The sequence below is a fragment of the Marmota monax genome, unplaced genomic scaffold (assembly GCF_021218885.2).
Source record: "Marmota monax isolate L192 unplaced genomic scaffold, Marmota_monax_Labrador192_F-V1.1 WCK01_AAM20220418_F8-fsc00116, whole genome shotgun sequence".
Taxonomy (NCBI): domain Eukaryota; kingdom Metazoa; phylum Chordata; class Mammalia; order Rodentia; family Sciuridae; genus Marmota; species Marmota monax.
The window spans coordinates 5,264,252-5,290,114 of record NW_026695220.1 but is presented as its reverse complement, the minus strand read 5'-3'; the positions used below and the strand labels follow the sequence as shown (position 1 = coordinate 5,290,114).

At 32.3% G+C, this 25,863-nt stretch overlaps 1 protein-coding gene across 1 annotated transcript in view; it reads left to right on the top strand.

Annotated features, from left to right (window-relative positions):
- Nucleotides 1-25,863, top strand: part of Eys (eyes shut homolog) — a 1,592,434-nt gene that overhangs the window by 483,533 nt on the left and 1,083,038 nt on the right. The window contains 3 exon segments of the mRNA XM_046432606.1: nt 11,835-12,094; nt 22,434-22,530; nt 22,727-22,834. Coding sequence (XP_046288562.1) covers nt 11,835-12,094; nt 22,434-22,530; nt 22,727-22,834 — 465 coding nt within the window.

The window sequence follows — 25,863 nt, the reverse complement described above, 5'->3', positions numbered from 1 at the left end:
ATTTTCAAGTATATTTTGAATACAATATTGTATTTGAATAAAACTTCACTGCTTAAAATTTAAGCAGTGAAATTGATGCAATTACAATTTCATCTAAATATATAAGACATTATATTTAAAAGCAACTTATATTGACTAGCCCAAAGAATCTCTTTCTTTAGGAAAAACCAAGAGGGATAAATAATACTTACTGGATTAGGAAACCTGACACATCATATTTCTGTGTTTATACTTAGAGTCACTCACATACCTTCAAAGAAAAATAAAAGAAATGAGATGGAAGATATTATGGATGATGAATTAGATGTTTTGTTTTTTATCTTGATTTATTAAGTCAATTTACTTTTAACTGATACTCTATAGCTTCTATGACATAATTTTTGATTGCATATATAAGTGATTGTACAAAAAATGCTTTTCTGTTCTTCTCTTCTTTCACTTAACATAATGATCTCCATTCTATACATGTTGCCACAAATGGTGGGATTTAATTCTATTTTTATGGCCAAACAGTATTCTATTATGTATATGTACCACATGTTCTTTACTCATTCATCACTTGATGGACACTTAGGTGTTTCCACTTTTTGGCTGTTATGAATAGCATTACAATGAACATGGGAGTGCAGCTGCCTCTCTAACACTACCTTCATCTCCTTTGATTGTATGTCCACTAGTGGGATTGCTGAGTCATATGCCATTCTGTTTCTAATTTTAAGAAACTTTCTTGCTGTTTTCCATAATGATTGAACTAATTTACATTCACCCATCTTCACTAGCACTTGAACTTTTAGCCCTTTGGAAATAAGCATTCTTCCTGGGATGAGGAAATATATCATTGAGGTTTTGGTTTACATTTTCTTAATGATTAATACAGCTGAGCATTTTTCATGTACCTGGTAGCCATTTGTCCCCTTTTAATAAGTTTTTATGTCTAAAAGCCAATTTTAATAAGATTATTTTCTTGTGTTGAATTTTGTAACTGTTGAGAAAAAGAGATCAAGTTTCATTCTTCTGCATGTGGATATTGAATCTTATCAATATTATTTATCAAAAAGACTGTCCTTTCTTCAGGGTGTGCTCTTAGTGCCATTGTCAATATCAATGGACTGTGAATGTTTGGGTTCACTTCCAGGCACTCGATCTTCTCCAATTGGTCTTTGTATCTGTGTTTATGCCACTTCCATCTTTGTTTTGATTACTATGCCTTTACAGTATATTTTGAAGTCAGATAGTGTAACACCTCCTGGTTTGTTATTTTTGTACAAGATGCCTTTGGCTCTTAAGTGTTTTTGTGGTTCCATACAAATTTTAAGATTTTTGTTCTAGTTTTGTGGAGAATGCTATTTGTATTTTGATAGAGATTGCATAGAATCTATAGATTAGTTGGGTACAGTAGACATTTAGCGGTACTGATTCTTTTTCTAATCCATGAATAGTGGATGTCTGTCAATTGCTTTATATCCCCTTTAATTTCTTTCTTTATAGTTCATTTATATCTTTCCTGGATAATTTTGTGGACATCTTTAGCAGGATTGCCTTCTTAGTTTATATTTTACATTATTGATGTAAACCAATGTTAATGATTATTATATTTTAACTTTCTATTGAAACTTAAAAAAATTGTTTATTAGGTCTAGTTTTTTTTTTTTTTTTAACAAATGTGTTTCTACTTTATTTATATGCTGAGAATTGAACCTAGTGCATCACACATGCCAAGCAAGTGCACTACCACTGAGCCACAGCCCCAACCCCGCTAGTAGTCTTTTTTATTTGTTCTTTTTAGTTGTACCTGTCAGTAGAATCTATTTTGATATATTTATACAAGCATGGACTATATCTATGGTTTTTTGATGTAGGCTTTGAAATTTTCTATCTATAAGATCCTGTCATCTACAAACAGTAGCAATTTGACCTCTATTTTTCCAATTTAGATGCCTTTCATTTCTTTCTCTTGCCTGATTGCTCTGGCTAGTACTTCCAGCACTTGTTGAATAAAGGCAATGAAAGTGGGCATCCTTTTCTTGTTGAGAACCTTAGACAGAAAGCTTTTCGAATTTCCCCATTAAGTATTCATGTTAACTATGGCCTTATTGTATATGACCTATAATATTAAGATACTATGTCAAATTTTTATTGCTATAACAAAATACCTTTTAAAAGTCAAAAGAGAAAATACTTATTTAGTCTTGCTGTTTCAGGTTATAGTCCATCATAACTTTGCCTCCTTACTTTGGGCATGGGGTGAGGCCAAACATTTATGGATAAAGGCATGGAAGAGGAAAGCTGCTCACCTCACTGAAAGCAAAGGAAGCAAAGAAATGAGAGAGAGAGAGAGAGAGAGAGAGAGAGAGAGAGAGAGAGAGAGAGAGAGAGGGAGGCACAGAGACAAAGACAGACAGACACAGAAACAGAGGGGAAGGAGGCAGAGAAAAGATATACCCTTCAAGGTCATTGTGTTGCCCCTCCATGACTTACTTTCTCTAACTACGCCCCACTTCTTAATGTTTCTATCACCACTAATCCACAGTAGTGCTACTAATTGGGTACCAAGTCTTCAACACATGACCATTTGGAGAACATTCCAGATCCCAACTATAATGGAAACATTCCTTCTGTGCTTAAATTGTTCAGCATTTGACAATGAAAGGATATTGAATTTTACCAAATAACTTTTCTGCATATTTTGAGATGATCATTTAGTTTCTGTGGGGAATTTGTGTTGGACAGATTGTTAATATGTGTATGTTTAACATCCTTGCATTGCTTAGATGAGTCCCACCTGATTATGGAAAATAATTTTTGTAATTTTTTAAATACAATTTGCTAGTATTTAGTTGAGGCTTTTTCCATCTATGTTCATTAAATGTAATCCATCTATATTCATCAAATATATTGATATATATTTAGCTTTTGTTTACTTGTTTTTCTGTTTGTATCCTTGATGGGTTTTGGTATCAAGCTAATGTTGACCTTTAAGAATAGGTTTTGAAGAATTTGCTCCTCTTTAATTTTGGGAATAACTTAAGAAGAATTGATTTTATTTTTCCTTAAATGTAACTCATCAGTGATGAGTGTCTGGTCCCAAAATTTCTTTTATGGGAGATTCTTTATTACTAACTCAGTCTCATAGACTATTATTATTGTGTTCAGGCTTTCCACATTTTCATGATTTATACTTGAAAAGGTGTATGTGTTTAGGAATTTATTAATTTCTTCTTGGTTATCAAAATTTTGGTGTACGGTTGTCTATAATTATCCCTAATGATACTTTTAATCTGTGGTGTCAGTTGTATTTCTCCCTTCTCAGTTTTTATTTAGAATGTTCTTTTCCTTTGAAGTTTTTAGTTTAGCTAAGAGTTTATAAATTTTATTTGTTTCCACAGGACCAACTTTTTATCTTTTTATGTTTCTCTTTGTTTAGTGCTTATTTTGTTTATTTTGGCTTTTTCCCTTCTATTAATTTTTGGTTGAATTTGTTTTATTTATTTATTTGTTTGTTTATTTATTTTTTGTTCCTTGACAATGACATGTTGTTTATTTTTGATCTCTCTTTTTAATTGATGTAGTTGTTGCTTACTATAAACTTCACTCTTAATACTGCTTTGGCTATTTCTCATATGTCTTGGTTTATTGCATCTCTATCTACATTTGTTTCAAAACACTTAAAAATTTTCCTTCATGACTTCTTCCTTGACTGGTTAATTGTTGAAGAGCATGTTACTTAATTTCCATGTACTTTAAAAACTAAAAGTTTTTCTTGTACTGATTTTTCTTTTCTATTTAGTAGTGGGATTGAACCCAATGGTGCTTAACCACTGAACTGCATCCCCATCCCTTTTCTTAATACATATTTTATTTTCAGACAGTATCTCTTTGAGTTGCTTAGGGCCTCATTAACTTGCTGAGCATGGTGTTGAATTTTCAATCATCCTTTCTCAGCCTCCTGAGTCACTGGGATTACATTTTTATTGCATTGTGGTCAGAGAAAATACTCAATATGACCTCAATTTTGAATAAATATATTGAGACTTATTTTGAAGCTTATCATATGATCTATCCTGAAAATGTTTCATGTGCTGATGAGAAGAAAATTTATCCTGCAGCTATTAGATGAAACATTCCATAGATGTCTTTAAGGTCTCTTTGTTCTAGGGTACAATGTAACTACTGTTTCTTTTCTCAATTTTCTGTCTAGATGATCTTTCTGTTGCTGGAGGTGATGTGGTAAAGTGCCCATCATTGATGTCTATATCTCCCTTTGGGGCTATAAATTTTTAGTTTGAATATTTGGGTGCTCGGTTTAGGGTACACAGGTACTTAGAATTGTTATTTTCTCTTGCTGAAATGACCCCTTTATCATTGTATGATGGTCTTCCCTGTTTCTTTTTACTGCTTTTAAAGTGTATTTCATGTGATATAATTATGACTCCTCCAGTGTTCATTTATTTATTTATGGTGCTGGAGATTGAACCCAGGGACTTGTGCATGCAAGGGAATCACTCTTCCAACTAAGCTATATCCCCAGCCCTCTAGTGTTTATTTTTATTTCACTTTCATGGGATACCTTATTCCATTCTTCTCTTTTAGTCTATGTATAGCCTTCCATCTTTAGAGTGCAGTGGTTTCTTGTAAACAATTTTATTTTTACTTATTTATTTAAAATTTTTATAAATAAATATTTCACTCTATGTCTTTTTAATGGGACCAGTTAATTCACTTACAGTCATGGTAATTATTGATAGTTCTTACTATACACATTTTGTAATTTACTTTCTGGTTTTATTGTACTTTTTTCGCACTCTCTTTTAATCTTCCTTTGTGGTTAAATAATTCACACTAGGAATGTGTTTTGATTTCTTGTATAATATATTTGTCTTGTCTATTACATTTTTTCATTTTGAAGTTTTCATGATGGTCACAAAAATACCTTTAGATTATAACAAGCTATTTTGAAATGATAACAATTTAACATGATTTAAAATGAGAAAAGAAAAAATATATGAAAAAAGAAAGAGAAAAATGTACTAATAAATATGATAAGTCTAGAATCCCTGTCTGCAAGCTCTGACCTGGATATAGGGGTTTTTGCCTGGTCTTAGGTTTCACTGAAGCAGGTGTAACACTAAGATCCAAGACAAAGATGTGCCAGCTTCTGTGCTTTATTCCCCTTTGGGTTGAGTTGTGCTTCCTTCTCTGCTACCTGAGGTTGGGGGTGGATTATTGGAGGCATTCAGCTATCTGGTTAAAATATTTCCTGAGTTTCAGTCAATGAATGTTTGAATGTTGGCCTCAGGGAAAGGATTGAGAGGTTCTTGCCTGGCCCACGGTTTCACTGTAACAAACCTGGTACTGAAATTCTAGTCTAAAAACTGGATTGAATTCCTTCTTACTACACCTGAACTCCAGACTGCTTCGAGCTGGGGGAGTTGTGCTGTTGAACCACTTTTTCCTTCATGTCTTGTCAATGTATCTTTTCATTTCTTTTTCTTTCCCCTTCTTTTTCTCTTTCTCTCTCTTTACTAACATAAGGCATTATGGCTTTCACCTAACTTCCCTAGCTCTTGTGAAGGTGATTTACTGTGTGAATAGCTGTTTAAACAGTGTCTGTGGGGAGACAATCACTGGTAATCTTACTCAGCTGCATCTTTCTCTGCCTCCAACTTATACATTTTTAATGTACACAGTGCTTGTATCCAATGTTGGACATAAAATTGTTCATGTTGCTCATCTTTGCAGCACTAGCCATATGCTTAGATCAACGGCTAACTCACAGAATGGTGGTTTCAACTATGTAGTCTTACAGTTAGCCTTTTATGCAAGAGTTTCATTTTAGCCTTATTCAAGATATTGTTGAAAGAGTCATTTAATGATTAATTGCTTAAGCTTTTTGTAGTTATAGGGAAAAAAATATTCTACTCTGATCATCTGTCTCAGTGACAAAATGCTTCATTTTCATGGCTTTTACAATGGTAAAAAAAAAAGAAAAAGGTACCACTGTTCTCCCTGACCAGCATATGGTTGACTTTGTTGTACTCTCAGATTTACTTGTATTAAATACGTGCTTTCTCAAAAATACAGCATGAGCTCCATCTGATTTACTTCCAGTTTTAATATGTGTACAGTTGAGACTTGATCTGATGGATTTGTTGCCTCTGCTTGTCTGATGCCTTAGCTTCTTGCTATAAAATGAGGGATACTCTGAATCTTGGAAAAACATGGAGTGGTTCTCAGAGATACTGACCCAGAGAGTAGCTTGAGATCATGTCAATATAAAATGGTGCATAGTTTACATACATATATAAATAATAGTATTTTTCCCAAAATTTAAACTATATGTTTTTTTTTTGGGGGGAATGTATAAAATGAGATAGCCTGAGCAGAGAATATATGTTGACAACTAATATTCAAAATTCCAAAATTAAATTAGGATATATTACTCAATAACCTGTTTACCTCATACAAAGACATAAAAAATAAAAGTGTATTTTCTGACAGACTTTTTTTTAAAAAGAGAGAGAGGAGAGAGAGAATTTTTTCATATTTATTTTTCAGTTTTCAGTGGACACAACATATTTATTTTATTTTTATGTGGTGCTGAGGATCGAACCTAGTGCCCCACGCATGCCAGGCGAGCGTTTTACAGCTTGAGCCACATCCCCAGCCCCAGAACTCTGTTTATACTAAATTCATCTCATAGGATTCCTTCTCACTCAAAGATTCTTAAAATTCTATAAAATACTGAATAATGACCCAATAATGAGTGATCCCTTTATGCTTCATGAATAAACTTTACATTTTGTAAAGAAGGTAAAGTCAAAGCCAACGGTAAAGTCATTTGAGATTGAGTCATTCTAGATAATGCTAGTTAGACTAGCCCTTCAAGTGTTATTGCATGTCTTGATTTCTTCTCCAAGTTATATCTTTGACTTTCTTACTACATAGAGAACATCATCTGAAATCATGAATTTTGGTTATTCTATTAAGCATCTATTACCATTTCTCTATTACTTGGTGGCATCATTATCTTTCCAATATTAAAGGTAAAATATGCTGAGTCCTTGTGACTTTTCACTCTGCATCATTTGCTTATGCTAAACATTTCCAAAATATTCTCCAGCCCAAATAAATGCATCTCAAATCTGATGTGCCCCAATGTTGGCTTTGTTTGGCTTTTCACAGTCTCTTATCAGCAATGAAGCAAAGGTTTCCTAAATCATCTCCATACTGCCAAGCCCTCACTATTTTAACCCATCTTCTATTTTATAATAGTCGGATTTCCATGCTTAAAAACAGCAACTACAAAACCATAAATATTATCAAGAGTAGAATTCAGTCTTTCTGTTGTTGCTTTTGTTTCTGGGACTCTTGACACTGCCCTTACAGTTTAGACTGCTCCGTCCTTTCATTCTACCTGTGTTCATCTTTTTGGATGGTTTTGCATCTTAATCTTTTCGTTGTGTACTTCACAGTGGTCTTAAAACCATTTTCTTCTTTCCATGTTTACTAATATAACACGTATTTAAAAAATAAATGTTATCATTCTAAATAAGCTAAATAGTTTCTCACATGTCTTTCCAATAAGACTGTAGTGGATAAACCTGTAATAGTTACCATTTAGTAATTCATTATTAATATTTCATTGTTAATAATGCACCTATGATACAATCATCAGGTAGAACAGGTAGATAAAACAATGTGGTAAGAAATGAATTGCTTAGTAGCATAACCCATATTTTAATTCATTTTTCTGTGTCCTCAAATGTTAGAATTTTAAAGGATAAGAATTCATTTTATTATTTACAGTCTTATTATTTCATTTTTACTACATGGTTTGGTTTCAATTTGTTTTTATATGAGTAATGACTGTGAGAAACACTAAGTAAACTAATTATTTTTAAATTCACAAATAAAAAGACAGCATGTTTATGTTATAAAACATTATTTTTTGGTTTATGGATACATTGGGAATATTAAATTAATATAATTAACCTATGCATTTTCTCATATATTTATCACTTTTTGTGGTGAAAACACTTAATATTTACCCTTCAGCACTTTTCAAGTATATGATACATTGTTATTAACTATAGTAAGTATGATTCAAAATGATGTTTTGACTTAGTTCTTCTAACTAAAAGTTTCTATCCTTTGACTAACATCACCCCAACCCACACCTGCCCCAACTTCTGGTAAACAATATTCTCCTGACTGCTTTTATGAGTAATTAAGTATTCTTGCTAGAAAATACTATTTAATGAAATATTCTTTTAAATTTCTATTTGTAAATTTATAGCCAAGAAAGCCTATATGTCTTTACCTATAAAACATGTCCAAACATCTTGAAAAATGCTTAGTTACAAAATACCAATAATTATGGGAAGGCAAAAAGAATGATTAGTGTTCAAAATAGGTCTCTATGAAGATTCTTGAAGCTAATGAATATTTTAATGAATGTTCTTCTTGCCAATTTTTCAACAATAATATCTGCTTTATAATCCAGTATCAGTTCTAGTCTTTAAACTATTAAGGTTTGAAAAGTTCTTACTATTTAAAAGGAGTTCAAAGTATTTTGCACAAATTTTTTAAGCATACACTAAACCTATTTTTGAGTGTTTACTACTAGATATCATACACTTGAGAAGTTATGCCAAATGTGTTTTCTTGCTGTATTAATTTTAAGTCCATGAAGTCACTGTTTCTAGCTGTGAGTTTGAAAAATTCTACCAGATCACCCTGAATCTTCAAATTACTTCATTGTGAAGCCTTAAAACCAGATTGGAACTCTCACATAAAATATGTTTTTCAATCCATCAAGGACTAGTTTCTCTGACCTGTAAAAAAGCAGATTCAAAATATGAACCCTTAGGTTTGATTGTTGCTTACTAGTAGTGCCTTTGTTCCTGAAACTTTATTTCCTGCAAAATATCCATTCATGTCCACAGGACTCAGCCTTGACTTCATAAGTCCTATTGACAAACTGCCAGATGCTTTCCTGGGGTTGATCCTTGTAACAACACCACATGAAGTTTTGGCCACCTGTTATTTGAAAGGATAGAACAAATGCTTAGCACATGTACTAATATTCAATCATTATCGTCTATTCAAAGAAAGTGATTTTAAATTAGTCAGGTTAAAATTATGTATGCTTATAAGAAATATAATAAAGAATAATACCTAACTATTTTTGCAGCCTACCTTAGGACCAGTTCTCACAATGTGATAGTGATTACAAATTAAGAAAGTATTAATTCTACAGCTTTTATCCACTCTGAAATTGTCCTACTATGCTTATTGATCCCTATAATCTGACTAACAGTTATATTTATAGTAATGATATTTAAAATGAATGAACTTATGCTATCTTATTGAAGCTTTAATTTTATTTAGGTTGATAAGACAACAAATAATTCTTTTTAATTCCATGACAGCACCTAATAACCAAAGTAGGTAGCTAGGCAATGTACACATCTCATTTACATAGACAGTGTAGATACAGAGATAGAGATAAAAAGATACAGATATATACTTAAGTATATATATATACACTTTTTATTTACAATCTCATTTAACCTTTACAACAGTTGTATGAAATTATCAGTTGATTTAAATTTTTCATCATTAGTTCATCAAATGAAAGAATTTAGACATGTCTGTCAAACTCTGACATCAAAGACCTTATACTAATTTACACTAAAACTATTTTCAACTTTTAATATGTACATGATAGTTTAGAGATGTAGATTATCCTTTTACTTGTAGAGACTAGATGCTTAATAGTAGAAACAAGTCATGCAAATAGTTTTGATACAAGTCAGTATAATTGATGAATTTCATGAAAATCTGTGGCAAGAAACTTGAGGGTAATGTAAAATCATGCAAAAGCATAGTAAGTGAGCGGCCAAATAGTTTCTTCATTTTATTTTTTTTTAAAAAATATTCCATTTCAGTATTGGTATATAGGAGATAATTCAAGATGTGAATAGTAGCACCATAGAAATTGTGAAAATAAAAAGTAGCCCTATAAATAATTATACTGAGACAACAGGTTAAACCAGGACTGTCCAGGCAAATTAGGATGGATATCCATCATAATAATTAGTCCACTTTTTTTTTCAAAAGGAAAGTAAAATATCAAGGCATTTTACTCATTCTTAAAGGAAATAATATACCCATAGGCATATTTTCATAGTACAAAAGTATGAATTTTTTCAGTTGTAAAATTTGTCTTATGTGAACATATTTTTCAAAGAAAGTTAAATTTACAAGGCAGAAATTACTGGGCACTGTGGCACTTGCCTACAAACGGAGCTATTTGGGAGGCTAAGGCAAGAGGATTGTTTGAACCCAGGAGTTGGAGACCAGCCTGGACAACAGAGTGAGATGCCATCTCAAAAAAAAAAAAAAAAAAAAACATGAAAATTATACAGTGTTGTTTACTTTCCACACACTACCAATTCAAAAAATTAGGTGTAAAATCTAATACACTTAATGAACTAGTGAGCATTAACTTTTATCATTTTAGTTTATTTCAATGGCTGTTATATCTACTTAAGGGTTCAATTTCAGATGCTGGTATAAACCATTCATGCAACTATCTCCTTTCACTGTTTTTTCACTTTCATCATTTATTGATGCAAAAGGGTCATAATATTTCTGGTGCTTTGAAACAGTTAAATTTGGTGATTCCCTTCCCTTCCTTCCTTCTTTCCTTTCTTCCTTCCATCTTCTTTCCTTCCTACCTTTCTTTCCTTCCCTCATCTTTTAAGCACAATATTTCTTATCAATTAAGCCAGAGAGTTAGTTTCAGCTTCCCGGTATTCCTTGTGACTTATACAACAATACAAATTTGTCAATAATGAATTTTTTTCTCTGAAAAAGATCTTTAGATGTCTCCTCTGCCTCGTTTCATGATTTATTACTTGCCTGAATTGTACAGTTACTCAAGAAGGCAATTCTACATTTCTCACAAATTGATTCAAGTTCTATCTCTGAATGCAAGTACAGTTTGTGATTGACTTCCACTTAACTAGTTGGTGAACAATCTAAGCATCTATTCTCCATCTGTGGGTTTCATTACAGCATATTCATTCACCTTATGTGAATAATATTTCATGTGAAAAACCTTCTCTGCGCTGTTAGAATCCTCTTGCTCTTAGGAGCAGAACTAGGCTAGTTTGATGAAAGGTGATTGGCATTTGAAGACTATGGTACATATTGGGTGGTTGAGGGGTATACTGAGTCAGTAAGATGCAGACAAGATCCAAATGCTTTTATTTTTAATTATTTACTTTCTATTCAGTTTTTCACATTATTCCAGTACCAGTTGGGAAAATATTTTTAAAAATATGTCAAATATTTCAGTGAGTAAGCCAATAAAAAATTGAAACCAAACATAGATGTTTAAAGGAGAACTTTATTAAGAGTTCTGGTGATTACAAGAATCACATATTGCTAAGGACATTGAATTCATTTCAGGCTTATAAAAAGTGATCTCATCTGTAAAAAAAATATATTTTACATTAACGAAATGGTGGGGAAAATGTGCTCAATTGGTAATTCAGCTCAATAATCATAATCTGATATATTTCAGATGCCTATGTTAGAAATTTAACTAAATGCATCTTAAATCTTATTTCAGTCAATATAGTCACTTTGATAGTAAAATACACTAAAATGTTCCAGGAAAATTAGGTAAACAATGTTTCTCAACTATGTATAATTTATTAATCCTGTTATGAGTTTAAAATACCACATATTTTGGTGCAACACAATAAATACATGAGATAAACTTGAAAAAATACCATTAACATTTCCTGAAATTTTTATTTCAGCTGTGAATGTGCATCTGGATGGACCGGACAAAACTGTAGTGAAGAAATAAATGAATGTGATTCTGACCCATGCATGAATGGAGCTCTCTGTCATGAATCTACCATCCCTGGGCAATTTGTATGCCTGTGCCCACCCTTTTATACTGGACAATTTTGCCATCAGCACTCTAACCCCTGTGATCTACTCAATGAGCCTTGCAGAAACAACGCAACATGCCTGACTTCAGCAGATGGAAGTCATCATTGCCTTTGTAGAGAAGGTAAAACTTATGTATGTCTTAATGTTTATTTACTCATTTATTGTTCCTATGGAATAATGGCTGGTTAAGAATGGGTGAGAAGAAACCTATAAGATATTTACTTTTCAGTGTTAGAGGTTAATCTGGAGTGTTTGGACAAAAGAATAAATAATTATTGCCCTTATCTTTAAGGAAGAGTTCCTTGGGGAATAGGTTGAGCATACGACTCAAAATTAGAACTAAAATTCAAGCATTAAAAACATATTGTAAAATATATATCTAAAAATTTAACCCATATAACATTGGGAAAAGAGAGTAATGCTTTTTTTTGTGGGGGGAACAAGGGATTGAACTCAGAGGCACTCCACTGCTGAGCCACATCTCCAGCCCTATTTTATATTTTATTTAGAGATGGGGTCTCATTGAGTTGCTTAGTGCCTCCCTAAATTGCTGGGGCTAGCATTGAACTTGCAATCCTCCTGCCTCAGCCTCCTGAACCTCGGGGATTACAGCCATGGTGCACAGCCAGAGATTAATGCTTTTTAACTCTTTCTTTTTTCCCATCCTTTCCTTCCTTCCTTCCTTTCTTTGTCTCTTTCAGGAATTATCTCTCCTTTGGTAACAACCTCTCTTTCCTGAAGAGTCTTATACTATTCTTGACAATAACAATTAGTTAAAGGTAGGAGTAAGCCCAAGATAGAATAATCAAATGATTCCATGTGACATTTGTTCTGAAGTTATCTAAAATTATCAGATCTTCCTGCTTTGATTGCTTATGTGCTATCATGTGATTTTGGTGATCATTTTGTTCCATTAAAAAGATCCTATGTAAGGAAATATGAGTAGATCAAGGGGTTTTATTTGAGTTCCTGAATTAAGCCATACAGAAGACTGATACTCCAGAGTTATTACCATCTTCACTAGGAACACTTTAGCAAAACACAAGCTCATGGAAGGTTTGCAGAGTAACTGGAGTATGTCATTAGCAAATGCAAAAACTATATTCCATTTAGCAGTTTATAACTATAATCTATTTTCTATTGTTTACCTATGAGTTCATCTCTCTTTCCCTATTACTGAGTCTTAATGGGGTCCCTTCAAGATAAAGGCAATTAATTATTTAGCATTCTGTTTTTAAAAAGCCAGATTAGACTATAACAGTGAATGAAATATCTTATTCAACACTTTTTCCCATTTGTTTTGAAAAACCTTTGAGATCTTCTTTAAGATATAGGTAATCAATTTTAAGAATATCAGGGCAAGTCCTTGGAACTTTGTACATGACAGAAGTTTTGGGGCCCTATGAGGAACTGGATTTAGAAACTGAAAAACTATCAATAATGTTTTTTTGTTGTTGTTAGCTGGTTGATTTTGTTTAGTTGTTGTTATTGTTTTGGTATCTAGTATTGAACTCAGGGGCACTGGACCATGGAGCCATATCCCCAACCCTATTTGTTATGTCTTTTTTTTTTTTTAGAGACAGGGTCTCACTGAGTTGTTTAGCACCTCACTTTTGTTGAATAGGGCTTTGAATTCCTGATCCTCCTGCCTCAGCCTCTGGAGCTGCTAGTATTACAAGCCAGCGCCACCCTGTGGGCTTGATTTTATTTTTAATGACAAAGGCTTTTTAGAGTACACAAAAAATTATTTTTCAGCAATGAGACAGAAACAGCAAGATAGAGGAGAACAAATATAAAGGAAACATATAATTTTACAGAAAACCTCTGTAATTATGAAGCACATAATTAAAATAAATAATTTTCCTCTTAAAGACAAAAAGTAAAAAATTTTGAGAAATTTTTCAATATTAATGAAAGAGCTAATTTACTGGGGAGGATTTTTCTATGTTACTTTATCCATTTTACTTACTTTCTCAGAATAGAAATATTAGATAAATATTTATTGAAGAAGGACATTATAATTACTCATCTTATTTTCCCAAATCCTAATAGTTTGATCACTAATTTGAAATTTATAAATACAGCTAATATTTTATATAATAAGGTTCATTTACTGCTCTTGGGTGAGGGAAAAATAAGTTCTGAGATATCATGAAAACTTGTATCAAATTAGCAATAATACCTCCCATTCACCTGAGGAATCACAGAGATATCTTGAGGTAAATTAGATTTAACTATTTTAAGAAGTAAAATCAGCTCTTCCTTGAGATTTCATACCAAGAATTCCAAGGAAATATGACTAGGTTAGTAAATTCTTTGGACTGAGTGAGTTTCTCTAAATCAGTCCTAACTGCTCTAATAATGCCTATTTAATATTGCCATTAGTGAGTAAGAATAGATAATGGTCAGGCAGTGGGCCCCAACTAGGGTCTGATTCAAGCGCAGAGGCCACACCCAGAGACTAACTAGTAATGATATTAATTGGCACCATCAAGGTGAATTTCAAAGGTAAAAGTCTTTGAGGCTCACCTGTGGGAACATTTCAGTCAACTCCTTTTTTCTAGAGAGGCTAGAAAATGGAAGTTGAAAGTGAATCCAGATCAGACTCAAAGAAAAGATTAAAATTCAGTATAAAAGACACAGTCAATACTTTTTCAATGCCTGTTTAACAGATTTTTCTCCACGCTCTACCCCAAACCATATAAGCACCTAAGCAAGCACATCTAAAGGGTTTTTTCTACTATCTGGCCCCCTCCCATATCTCAAGGTTCCAATCTCTTCTCACCTAAATGAATCTTATTCCACTTACTCTTACCTTTCATTTTTGTCAATGGATTTTATTCTTCAAATTTGCGAGACAAGAACTCAGAAGGAAATTTGGTAAAATAGGGAATCTAGTGTCATCTAAAAACACCAGTTTCATTAGTAATTCAAACTCTGGAATAGATCAAAACTAAAGACTCACATTGCTTTAAAAAGTATAACCTTAGAAAACTAAAATGAGAAGTTATGCAATGAGTTGCTTTTATAGGTTTTATTTAAGATTAAATAAGTTTACCTGAAAACTATCATTAAAGATATAGGTTTTCTTAAGGAAAGGGTCAAATTCCATTTTAACAGGTATCAAAATTAAAAGTACAAGGAAATGTCGGGAACTGCCACATAGAAACCGAGCGCCCCTTAGCCCTGAGTGATGAGAATGTGGAGATGTGGCAAGCCAGCCATGGACTGTGTGTGTGTCAACTATGAGCACTGAACACACAGGGTGGACTGAACAGACGTTGCCCCTCTGTTTGGGCAGGCAACTTAAGGGTCTTTTCCCTTGCTCTGCCTATGATCCCCACACAGCACATGAGATGGGCATTCCTTCCTAGATGTCAATCAACTTGCTGACAGCAAAAACATGAGAAAGCTAGACTCAATCCCCTAAAACCTGACCCCTTGCCACATTTGAATGCCTTCTACCCAATAAAAGGGTTCAGCATGTTCTCCTCACTCTCTTTCTTGCCTGCCTTGTCCCCCTTGTGGGAGCTGCAACTTAGGAGCTGTCACTGAACCCAAAGAAAAGGCACTTTCTGTGTATATGTCTTTATCTATTCCCCAAATTCATTTGAAGTTACCCTGATCAGTTTAGTTGTGAGACATAACAAGGAAACATAAGACAACATCTTCTACAGATATGGGATATGGAAGCCCTATTGGATCTTTTTGCAAATTGTTGTGTCAGCTGATTAAAAAAAATGGCAGGACATTAAAAAAAAAAAAACAAACTTAAACTTAAGGGTTCCAAGGGTCTATCATCATTTAAGTATGAACATACATAAAATTCTAGATCTAGAGTAATTATGTAACTACATGTAGATAACTGTAAATGGCATTCTGATACACCCTTAAAAACCACCAAGTAGAAGTCCTTTGAATTTATGACAAACTTACTCCTCAGGAGGTAAACTATTTTGGTTAGTTTGACAGAAAGTTATAGTGCAAATAATCTAATTTATTTTCATGCAACATGAGAATCTTAAAAAATTTATGATAATAAAAATACCAAAACTGTTGTGATCATGTTTTGCTAGAGAAAGTCAGGACAATGCTTCTATCTTTTGATTAGAACTAAGGTGAGTTAATTTGATTTGTACGCATAATGAGTATTTTGTAGCAGAAAATAGGTAGGCAAAGAAGCAAGCAGAAGTAATAACTTAATACAGGTTTGTTTTATATAGTATGCTATTTGTATGAAGAAATATCTGTGATTGAAAAGAATCAGTTTTTTATTAACTAAAATATAGCACATACAACAGTAAATACAATTATGTAAGATTCCTAGAAACAAATGGGATTTGACACCCTAATAGTGTTAGTTTTGGTTATTTAGTGTGCAATCAATTTATACTACTAAAAATTTATTTTATAGTACACAAAATTTATTTTTATTTTCAAAAGTATTATCTATATATCACATACATCAGTCTTGTAATTACTTGCTGGTAGCATACTGGAAATCTAAAAATGTTATCCTTTATTAACTGACTCAACAAACATCATGGTCTCTTATGACATGTAAATTCTTGAGAAAGGTTCTAGAGAAATTAAACATGGCAAAGACATATCCTCAAGAAATGTAAATTTTAAGGGCGAGATATACAAATTAACCAACCTGAAAGTCCAATACAGTAAGAGGTTCTGAAATTGTGGCAGAAAAATACACAAGGATGATTTGTGGATGAGTACTCAGCTTTCTTGTTCAGTGTGAAAAACTCTGAGTTGTGTAGTTTCTATGATTTAAATGTGTTCCCAGAATTATCTGTGTTAGAAACTGAGTCCCCAGTGCAACAGTACTGAGATATGGTTGGGTTCCAAAGGTTCTACCTTCAAGAGTGGATTAATGTTACTTCCACAGAAATGGACGAGCTATTGCAGGAGTGGGTTTCTGAAGGAGGATTGGATTTAAAATTCTTCCCTCTCTCTTTTTTTCTTTTTCTTTTTCTTTTTTTTTTTTTGTTTGTTTGTTTTTCTCTCTCTTGCCTGCATGTACAAAGTATCCTTTAGTTTTTCTGCCTTCTGATGTAGGTTAATGCAGCAAGAAGGACCTAGTGATATGCAAGTCTTTCCAACTTTCAGAACTATAAGAAATACATCTGTTATTTATACATTATCCAATTTCAAGTATTCTGTTACAGCATCACAGAAAGGCCTAAGGTAGTTCTAGATGATTTCTAAATCATTCTCCAGCAAGCAAAACTTCAACAATGACATGTTGCCCATTTCAATGACATGCTCATTAAGCACTCCTCCTTTCTCTGTTTTATTCATCACTCCCTTGTAATAATTCCAGGAATTGTCTCTAAAATAGACTACTTGTATGCATATTATTATTTCTGATTCTTCTTTTGAAAGAACCCAAGCTAAGGTATATAGCAAACACCATCCCTTTGGCAGAAATATTGATTTAGGTCTGATCATGTGATTAGAATATTAACACTCAGAAATTTTCCTTAGAATTGATGCTGAGAGTAGGGTCTTTCTACTTCTGAGATAATTTTTAAGTTGGTGCAGTCAACTGCCATGTTGCCTGTATGCAGACATCTGTATGGAAGTAGCACTATTTGAAAAGAAGGAATTCTAGTGGTTCCTATAACTTTTCTTTTCTTTTCTTTTCTTTTCTTTTCTTTCCTTCCTCCCTCCCTCCCTCCCTCCCTCCTTTCTTTCTTTCTTTCTTTCTTTCTTTCTTTCTTTCTTTCTTTCTTTCTTTCTTTCTTTCTATCAATTCTGTGAATACTCAGATATCCCTCCCAGCTAAGCTGCCAATAAATCTATAGCCTGTCTAAAGATAGCATTTTTTTTACATCATAAATAGCCAAAAGAGTAATAGCTAACATATACAGTGAATGGAAAAGTGAAATGAGACAAGATAAATAAATTGGGTTCAAATTCAAGTGTTAGGCAAAAAAATAAAAAAAAATGTAAAATCCACATGAGGATTAGGGGAATAAAGATGACTTTAGATAAAACATGTGAATGTGTTCTATAGTGCAAGTATGTATGTGTATACAGTTAAACATTTAAAATAATTTTATTTTTGAAATATATTTGTTTTCTAATATTCTTTTATGAATGATAATTTGTTTATTTTGAATTTTATCTCAGTTTATAAGCAAAAACATCACATTTATTTTCAAAAATTAGTTACTTTGGTAAATAACAGCATTTACATTAAAATATTTTAAGTAAAACAACAAACTTAAAAATACTGACTTGTTAAGAAAGAATTCAGTGTTTTTGTTTTTATAAAATCTTAAAATCTGGCTAAATTAGATTTTTAATTAAGAAATAAATAGTATTTTTGAAAATAATTTTATCATCCTTAGTTTTACATTTGAATATGTGATATTTAACCACCTTATTGGAATACATATTGTGATATACTCTTGTGTAAGGATTCTGGCTGTGGAAAAACACAAGGCAGGGTTCCTCTGGTGAGCAAACTGCCAAGGGGTAACAGGAACCCCGATTTCCATACTTGGAATATTCTGAAGTTTCTCCCAGCAATTAGTAAGATAACTAATACATGTGCAATGCCTACCTGCTATGGTAATGTCCTTTGTGAGGAGGCTCTGTACTAGATAGAGTCTATCAACCTCGACCTTGATTTCAGACACTCAGCTTCTGGGTATTTACTAAGCCTTTTACTTCCTTTATTCTGGGAATAAAGGAACTCTCTTGTTAGACAACCACAGTGTTTCACTGAGCCCAAATCTGTCTACATAACAGTAACTTTATACAATGAACTTTCTTGAGATCTACACAAAGCTCCTAACATTGCAGAATGCAACTAAGTATGTAACTGAGAAATAGGCTGCATAATGTTGCTAAGTCTATAACCTGAGTAGTAGTAACAATGAACAATAGGTACTAATGATGCCAATGACCTAAAGTAACCTATTAAAATAAATAAATCTAGCAGCTCAGGAGAGCAGCTTTTGCTGTGCCTCTGCACCTTGCTTCTGTCTGCTTTTCCTTTCCTTACACTCTTGTTTTCTCCATTTATTTTCATTTTAAATTACTCCAACTTGTATCACATCTAAAGTGAGAATCGTTAAAACTGTAGTCCACAATGATAAAATGCTTCTTTACAACCTTTAATGCAAATCTCCTTTGATAATGTACTTCTTCAATACCATCTCTTCTATATAATCCAATTCAAAAGCCTGAATTTTTTAGAAAGACTATATTAAATAGTTTCTTAAATGATATGTGTAATTTGAATTGGTGTAGATCCTAGATTTTACTAGTAACCTTACTAACTAATTTCCCATGTTTTGAAGGAGTTGGAAAGTATAAAAACATTGTTATTGCAGTTGTTATATTGGTATTGGGCTACATTTATAACCCTTTTTGACGTTTTATTTTGAGATAGGGTCTCAGTAAATTTCAGAGGCTGGCCTTGAACTTGTGATCTTCAACTTCTAAGTCACTGAGATCATAGGTGTGTGTGCCAGAATACCAGATAAAATAGTATTACGTATTAACCATTCATTTTCATTTACTATAGAAAAACACAGGTATGATGTTAAAGAAAAAAAATGAAGAAAATACCCATTTGCTCCTCGGAGAATGCCTTTCTTTTTGTAAACAACAAGAACCTTACTATAGTTGGGAGATAGTTGTGCATGCCTGTAATCCTAGTGGCACCAGAGGCTGAGACAGGAGGATCCAGATTTCAAAGCCAGCCTCAGCAATAACAAATTACTAAGCAACTCAGTGAGACCTGTCTCACAATAAAGTACAAAATGGGACTGGGGATGTAGCTCAGTGGTTCAGTGTCCCTGGGTTCAATCCCCAATACCTCCACACACACCAAAAAATAAATAATAAATAAATAAATAAATAAATAAATAAATAAATAATTCACTGTACTTTCTATTTGGAGAGCCTTTTATCTCTAACTTCATATATTCAAAACAAGTACTCCTCTCACAAGCAAATTTAAACTTTAATACTATGGACTATTAAATGTTTAGTTTGAGACTAAGTATGTACAAATCTCATGTCTTTAAAGTCCCTAAAAAGTGAGCTTCCTTAGTAAAATTTTGGCTCATTTTGAATGCTGTCCATATTTACATTATGTTTTCTCCAACTGTCTACTGCATTTCAGCAATCTCATTTTCTCCAGCCCATTGACATGTTACAAAACTCTATCTAACAAGACTCTATCTAAGAAATGTCAAGCTTAATGAATAAGGCAAAATCATAGAAAACAGGTTATCCTGTAAGCTATTCTTGACTCAGGTTCTGAGTGTTCTGATTCATCAGCCTTATTGAGATCTAAAGGATTACTGATGTTTCTTAGTCAGCCAGTGCCTCTGAGCTCCAGTGCCAAAACAAACAAACAAACAAAAACAACAACTAATCTTGCTGAAAAGAGGGATGCTAAAATGCATCCAACTTTGTAAATCTTAAACGTGTAAAAAAAATTTCAACTACAATAAAATACTTAAAGACTTGAACACCCTCAGAAAATATAAGGACTTTATATCTACTATGACATTTACAACTTAGATATAAAAAACAGGAATGGTGACTGCAGAATGGTGAAGTTGTATCAATAATAACTTGCTCACTTAAAAGAGGAGAAACATGTTAACTAGGAAATTTCATGTCAATTTTATTTTGACACTAAAGATACAAAATCTAGCATATTAATGAATTATAAGCCCATAACTTCAGAAGTTAACATAAAGGCTCTGAAAGTGAAGAAAAGTTGCCCTGAAGGCTATGTAGTCCCATAAATACTCCAGTTCTTCTATAATCAGTGCTTCTTGAAGCATCTTCATTCTACCTTTCTACTTTTAACCTTCATCTTCTTTACAGTTCAAGTAAATTTCCTTTAGATATCATTGAGTTGCTTCTTGTATTTTATTTAATCTCTCTTTACCTTTTTGTTAGTGTTTATAAATTATATTTAATGTGATTATTGATATGTGTAGCTTTAAGTTAGCCATCTTGCCATTTGTGTTCTATTTGCTGTATCTGTACTGAATTTCTTTTACTCCTTTTTGTTTTCTTTTAAATAATTAATTTTTAATTTTCCATATTATGTCCTCTGTAAAGAGGCAGCCAGATTTTACAAGATGTCATACCATCCTCCCTGACCAACTCCAATGGGAGAAAGGTTTAGAGTTTTATCTGATGATATACACCACAGAGGAAGAGAATGACCATGACTTGTGATGTGTTTGTGAAAAGAGAAAGCAGGTCTATTCCATGTTCCACAGGAAAATCTGAGAAAATACGGAGGGCAATTTTCCCAGCAGTAGATGCTGATGCTGTTGTGTCAGGATATAGAGGGAGTGATCAAGGAAGTTGTGCTGTATCATCCACACACAAACATTACTGATGATCTAAAGCTTTGAACATGGAGAGGTAGTTGTGATGGAAACAAAAGCTATATGAGAAGAAATAAGAACGAGAGCTATGAGAGGAAAGCAGTCACTCACTGGTAACTAGACCACATTCTCCTTCCGATACATCTCTGTTTAAACCCTAGTCTATGTATATGAGAGCAATAGTTTCCTCAAAGTAACTTGAGTGACCCTATGTTTCTCAAACTAAATGAACCCCAATGAATATTGACATTTATGTTACCACAATTATTCAGTCCTAGTTTTATCAATGGAAAAGCAAGAGAAAGGAAAATCATTTTGTTCCGTATATTTTTAAAATAACAATAGAAAAAGTACTAAAAATCATTAGACTAAGTATATATTTTGTTACTAAATGACCATGGAAATAATTGTTTAAATGGTCATTATGAATAATAAAATATTTAATTATAGTTTTAAAAGGGATGAGTTATGGACATTTTTTCATATATGGATGTATTGCTATCATTATAATTGCCTCTCTTATTGGTCTACATAACTTTCTTTCACTTTTATTTTTTAATGTAACTGGCAAGTGTTTAAATGGATGACTGATTATGCATCTATGAATCACAATAATTTGTTTTCTTTGAATCACTTGGATGTGAAAGGCAATTAAATAATTTGCCACATCTGCTAACTGTCTTGAATAAATTTGATCATTGAAGCTCAATTTTACTTGAAGATTGGTCATCAAATTAATTCATTTGCTTTCCAGATCATTTCAGTCCTTCTTGTTCAAACATTTGAATACCTTATAAAACAATAGCAATATTTGCCATGACTGTACATTTCCAGGAGATTAAGTAGAGCATCGTCTTTTGATTCTTCTGTTTGATCTCATTAATATAGACAGTGGTGTAATTTTATTCACATACTATTTTGATAGTTGTATAAGAAGTCTGAAATAAAGTTGTTTCTTCTACTTCTTTTAAATTTCCATCAGAACATATTGCCTGGATTCCTGTTCACAGATTCTGAAGCTTCACATTCTATTGCAACAATTGCTCATCCACACCCACTTCATCTCTCCTTTAGGATTTGAAGGTGAACAGTGTGAAATTGATAAGAATGAGTGTCTTTCTCTTCCCTGCCAGAATTATGGTGACTGTGAAGATGAGATAAACAATTTCAGGTGAGAAAAACAAACAAAAACCTTGATGTCTGTTTATGTGTCTGAATATATCAGGATAAATGTTTAGAATTTCAACTAACAAATTAAGCAACACATGTGACTACTAAAAAGTAGCTATGCTACAATCAGTTGAAGTTTTTAATTCTTTATATTTATACTAATACAGTTACTACTCTTTTTTTGTGTTGTTTTAAAGATGTGTTTGCAGACCCGGGTTTTCTGGACCTCTATGTGAAACAGAAATTAATGAGTGCTCCTCTAAGCCTTGCAAAAATAATGGAACATGTGTGAATCTTGAAAACAGGTTAGAAACTACTTTTCATTAAATCAATGATTGCATGTGTGCAATTTAACAAATAATAAAGTGAGTGCACATATACCCATTATGCAACTTAGGAAGCTGAACTTTACTGATACATTTGTGCTTATCCCTAAGTACAACCTCCTCCATCCTACCCAATTAATTATATTGAGTAACCTGAATTTATGTTTATCATTTTCCCTGTAATTTACTGTGTTAATTATTTGTCTGTAATCTTTTAAATTTTTTCTTTCATGTACATATTCACATATGTGAAATAATTTTCTCCAGTCTTGTGACAAATATTTTTCAATGAAAAGTTTTGTATAATGTCTGTTGCTCATTTTCAAGTTTTATAGAATATTTCATATATGCCAGCAATGTTTTTAGCATTCCACTGGTCATAAATAATTGGATTATTTATTTTTTGTCTTATCAATGATTATAATAATTAGATTATATATAAGGTTTTCAACTATTTCTCCAAATGTACCAGCCATAGTGTTATTCTTAGTTACATCAATTGAAACGGAATCATTGAACCTTGGTGTTGACATTTCTATCTCTGGTAATTATGTTTATTTTTTCTATATAATTTTGAAAATGGAATATTAACACTCTCTACAACATTGAATAATCTAGTCATTAACATTGTCTGAATGTTTCAGTTGGTATCTTGGACCACATCACACATTCTCACTCATTACTGGAGTTAAAGAGGTTATCTTATACAAGTAGAGAGTAGAAGAGTGGCCAATAGAAGATGAGAAAGGCAGGAGGGAAGAAGGATATAAGTTAGATGACAGGAGAATTAGTTCAAGTATTCTATAGTACAATAAGGGAACACATTCCACAACAAATATCTGTATGTTTCCAAATACCTAAAAAATCCAAAGAATCCTAACATATAGAAATGAAAATATTTGAGAAAACAGAAATTCTAATTACTGACTTAATTATTACATATTGTATATGTGTGCTGAGTTATTATAGTGTACCCCAGAAATATGTATGAATACTATTTGTTAGTTTAAAAATTTTAGAAGGACTCTAATACAATTAAAACAAGCAAAATAAACTATGCATCTCATTGCATATTCAGTATTTTCTTAGATTAATATTAAATTTGATGGGTTTTGCCATATACAAATTTTCAAATTACTATATTTCTTTTATTTTATATATTAAGATATGTCTATATTCATTAAAAATTAAAATATGCAAGCCATAATATTTACAGCATGTCTTAAGCATGAAAAGCCTAAACACAAACGTTTAAAATATTATTTGAAGGATTATTTACATTTAAGTTCAAAAAATTTAACCTAAGAATATCTATCCATTTGCAAAGATAGATTAATTGAATTCTAAAACATACTTATTAATATAAAGTACTGTGAATGAGAAATGCAGAGAAGAGTAGTAGAATAGTATCATAAAGGAAAAATATTAAATGCTTTAAGATTTATTATGAATTTCAAAATTTGAACTACTTTAACAAAAGCTAAAATTTCTTATCAGAAAGTTTCATGAGTGAGCTGGTTGGGGTGGTGCACGCCTGTAATCCCAGTGGCTTGGGAGGTTGAGGCAGGAGGATTGTGAGGTCAAAGTCAGTCTCAGCAAAAGCAAGGCGCTAAGCAACTCAGTGAGACCCTGTCTCTAAATAAAATACAAAATAGGGCTGGGGATGTGGCTTCCTGGTCGAGTGCCCCTGAGTTCAATCCCTGGTACCAAAAAAATAAATAAATAAATTGAAAAAAAGAAAGTTTCATGAGTGATATTCTATAGTTTTTTTTTTACAATATTTAGTAAAATTATATATTAAAATAAACATAGATTAAATTTATGGCAAACAGATTTTTAAATAAAAATTCTTTTAAAAAATCTATGCTACATCTTGGCTCTTGTAATATTTAATCTGTGTAGTGATTATATTTTTAATAACTCAGCTTTCTAGAAATATAAGAATAATTCTTCTACTTATTAATTCTTCAAATAATATAAAAGAATGATGTACATAAAATGTAAACATAAGATAATTTTAGGACTTAAAAATCCAAGTGATTATCTTCTATTTTGCTCTATGTAATCTTTTATTGTGGCAATATCATTTCAGGTAAGTCATATTTACTCTTCCTTATCTCTACTTTATGCATTGGATTTTCCTCAATATTCATCTGTTCAAATGCATCTCAGTAACTAGAAAAGTATTTTGAAAAGATATCTGAAAGCATACAAAAGTATGTTTGAAAAAACATGTTTATCCAATTAAAAATAAAATAAAGATTTTCCATACTTTGACATTAGGTTTAAGTTTGATTCTCCTAAAATTTTTGAAGCAAAAGTCATGCATTTGAGTTAGAATTTTAATTTCATCAAAAATAAATATTTCATCATCTCAATTGTTTTCTTGGAATGTAGGATGTTTTATATATGTGTATTTAAGTTGTTAAAATTGTGTTTCTAAAAAGAAAAAAAATGTTTTAGGAACCTATAATGTAAAATGAAATAATTATTACAAATTTGAATCACTTAAGACATTAACAAAAATGAAGATTCACTTTTATTTTTCCTTTAACCTCAAATGGTATGTGAAGCATAAAGGGAGCCTCAGCAGGTATTAATGAAAGCAAAACTATGCCAAAGCTGGATGGATTGTCCATGTTAGCCAGTAGGAGAGATTTGGTGAGAAGCCATCAGACATACTCTATGCACTTTTATTCATTATTATTTTAAAGGGCCAGGTTAACAGGCATGGTAAAATGCTGCAAACGTTCAGTCTTGTGCTTGCCTCCATTATTACCAAAGAGTAGAAAGAGAGTAGATCATAAAAGAAGGGGGAAGGAGACAGGAAACCTGTATTTTACTTCTTCTGGGAAAGACTAGACCCAGAAATTCAAGGTAAATGCTGTTCTGCAGTAAATATTTCCTTCTCAAAATATATGCCCTCACGTTGTATATCATGGTGGGAGACGAGAATAGAGTCAGTTAAATATTTCCTGTAAACTATGTGTTTTATTGGGATTGCTGCC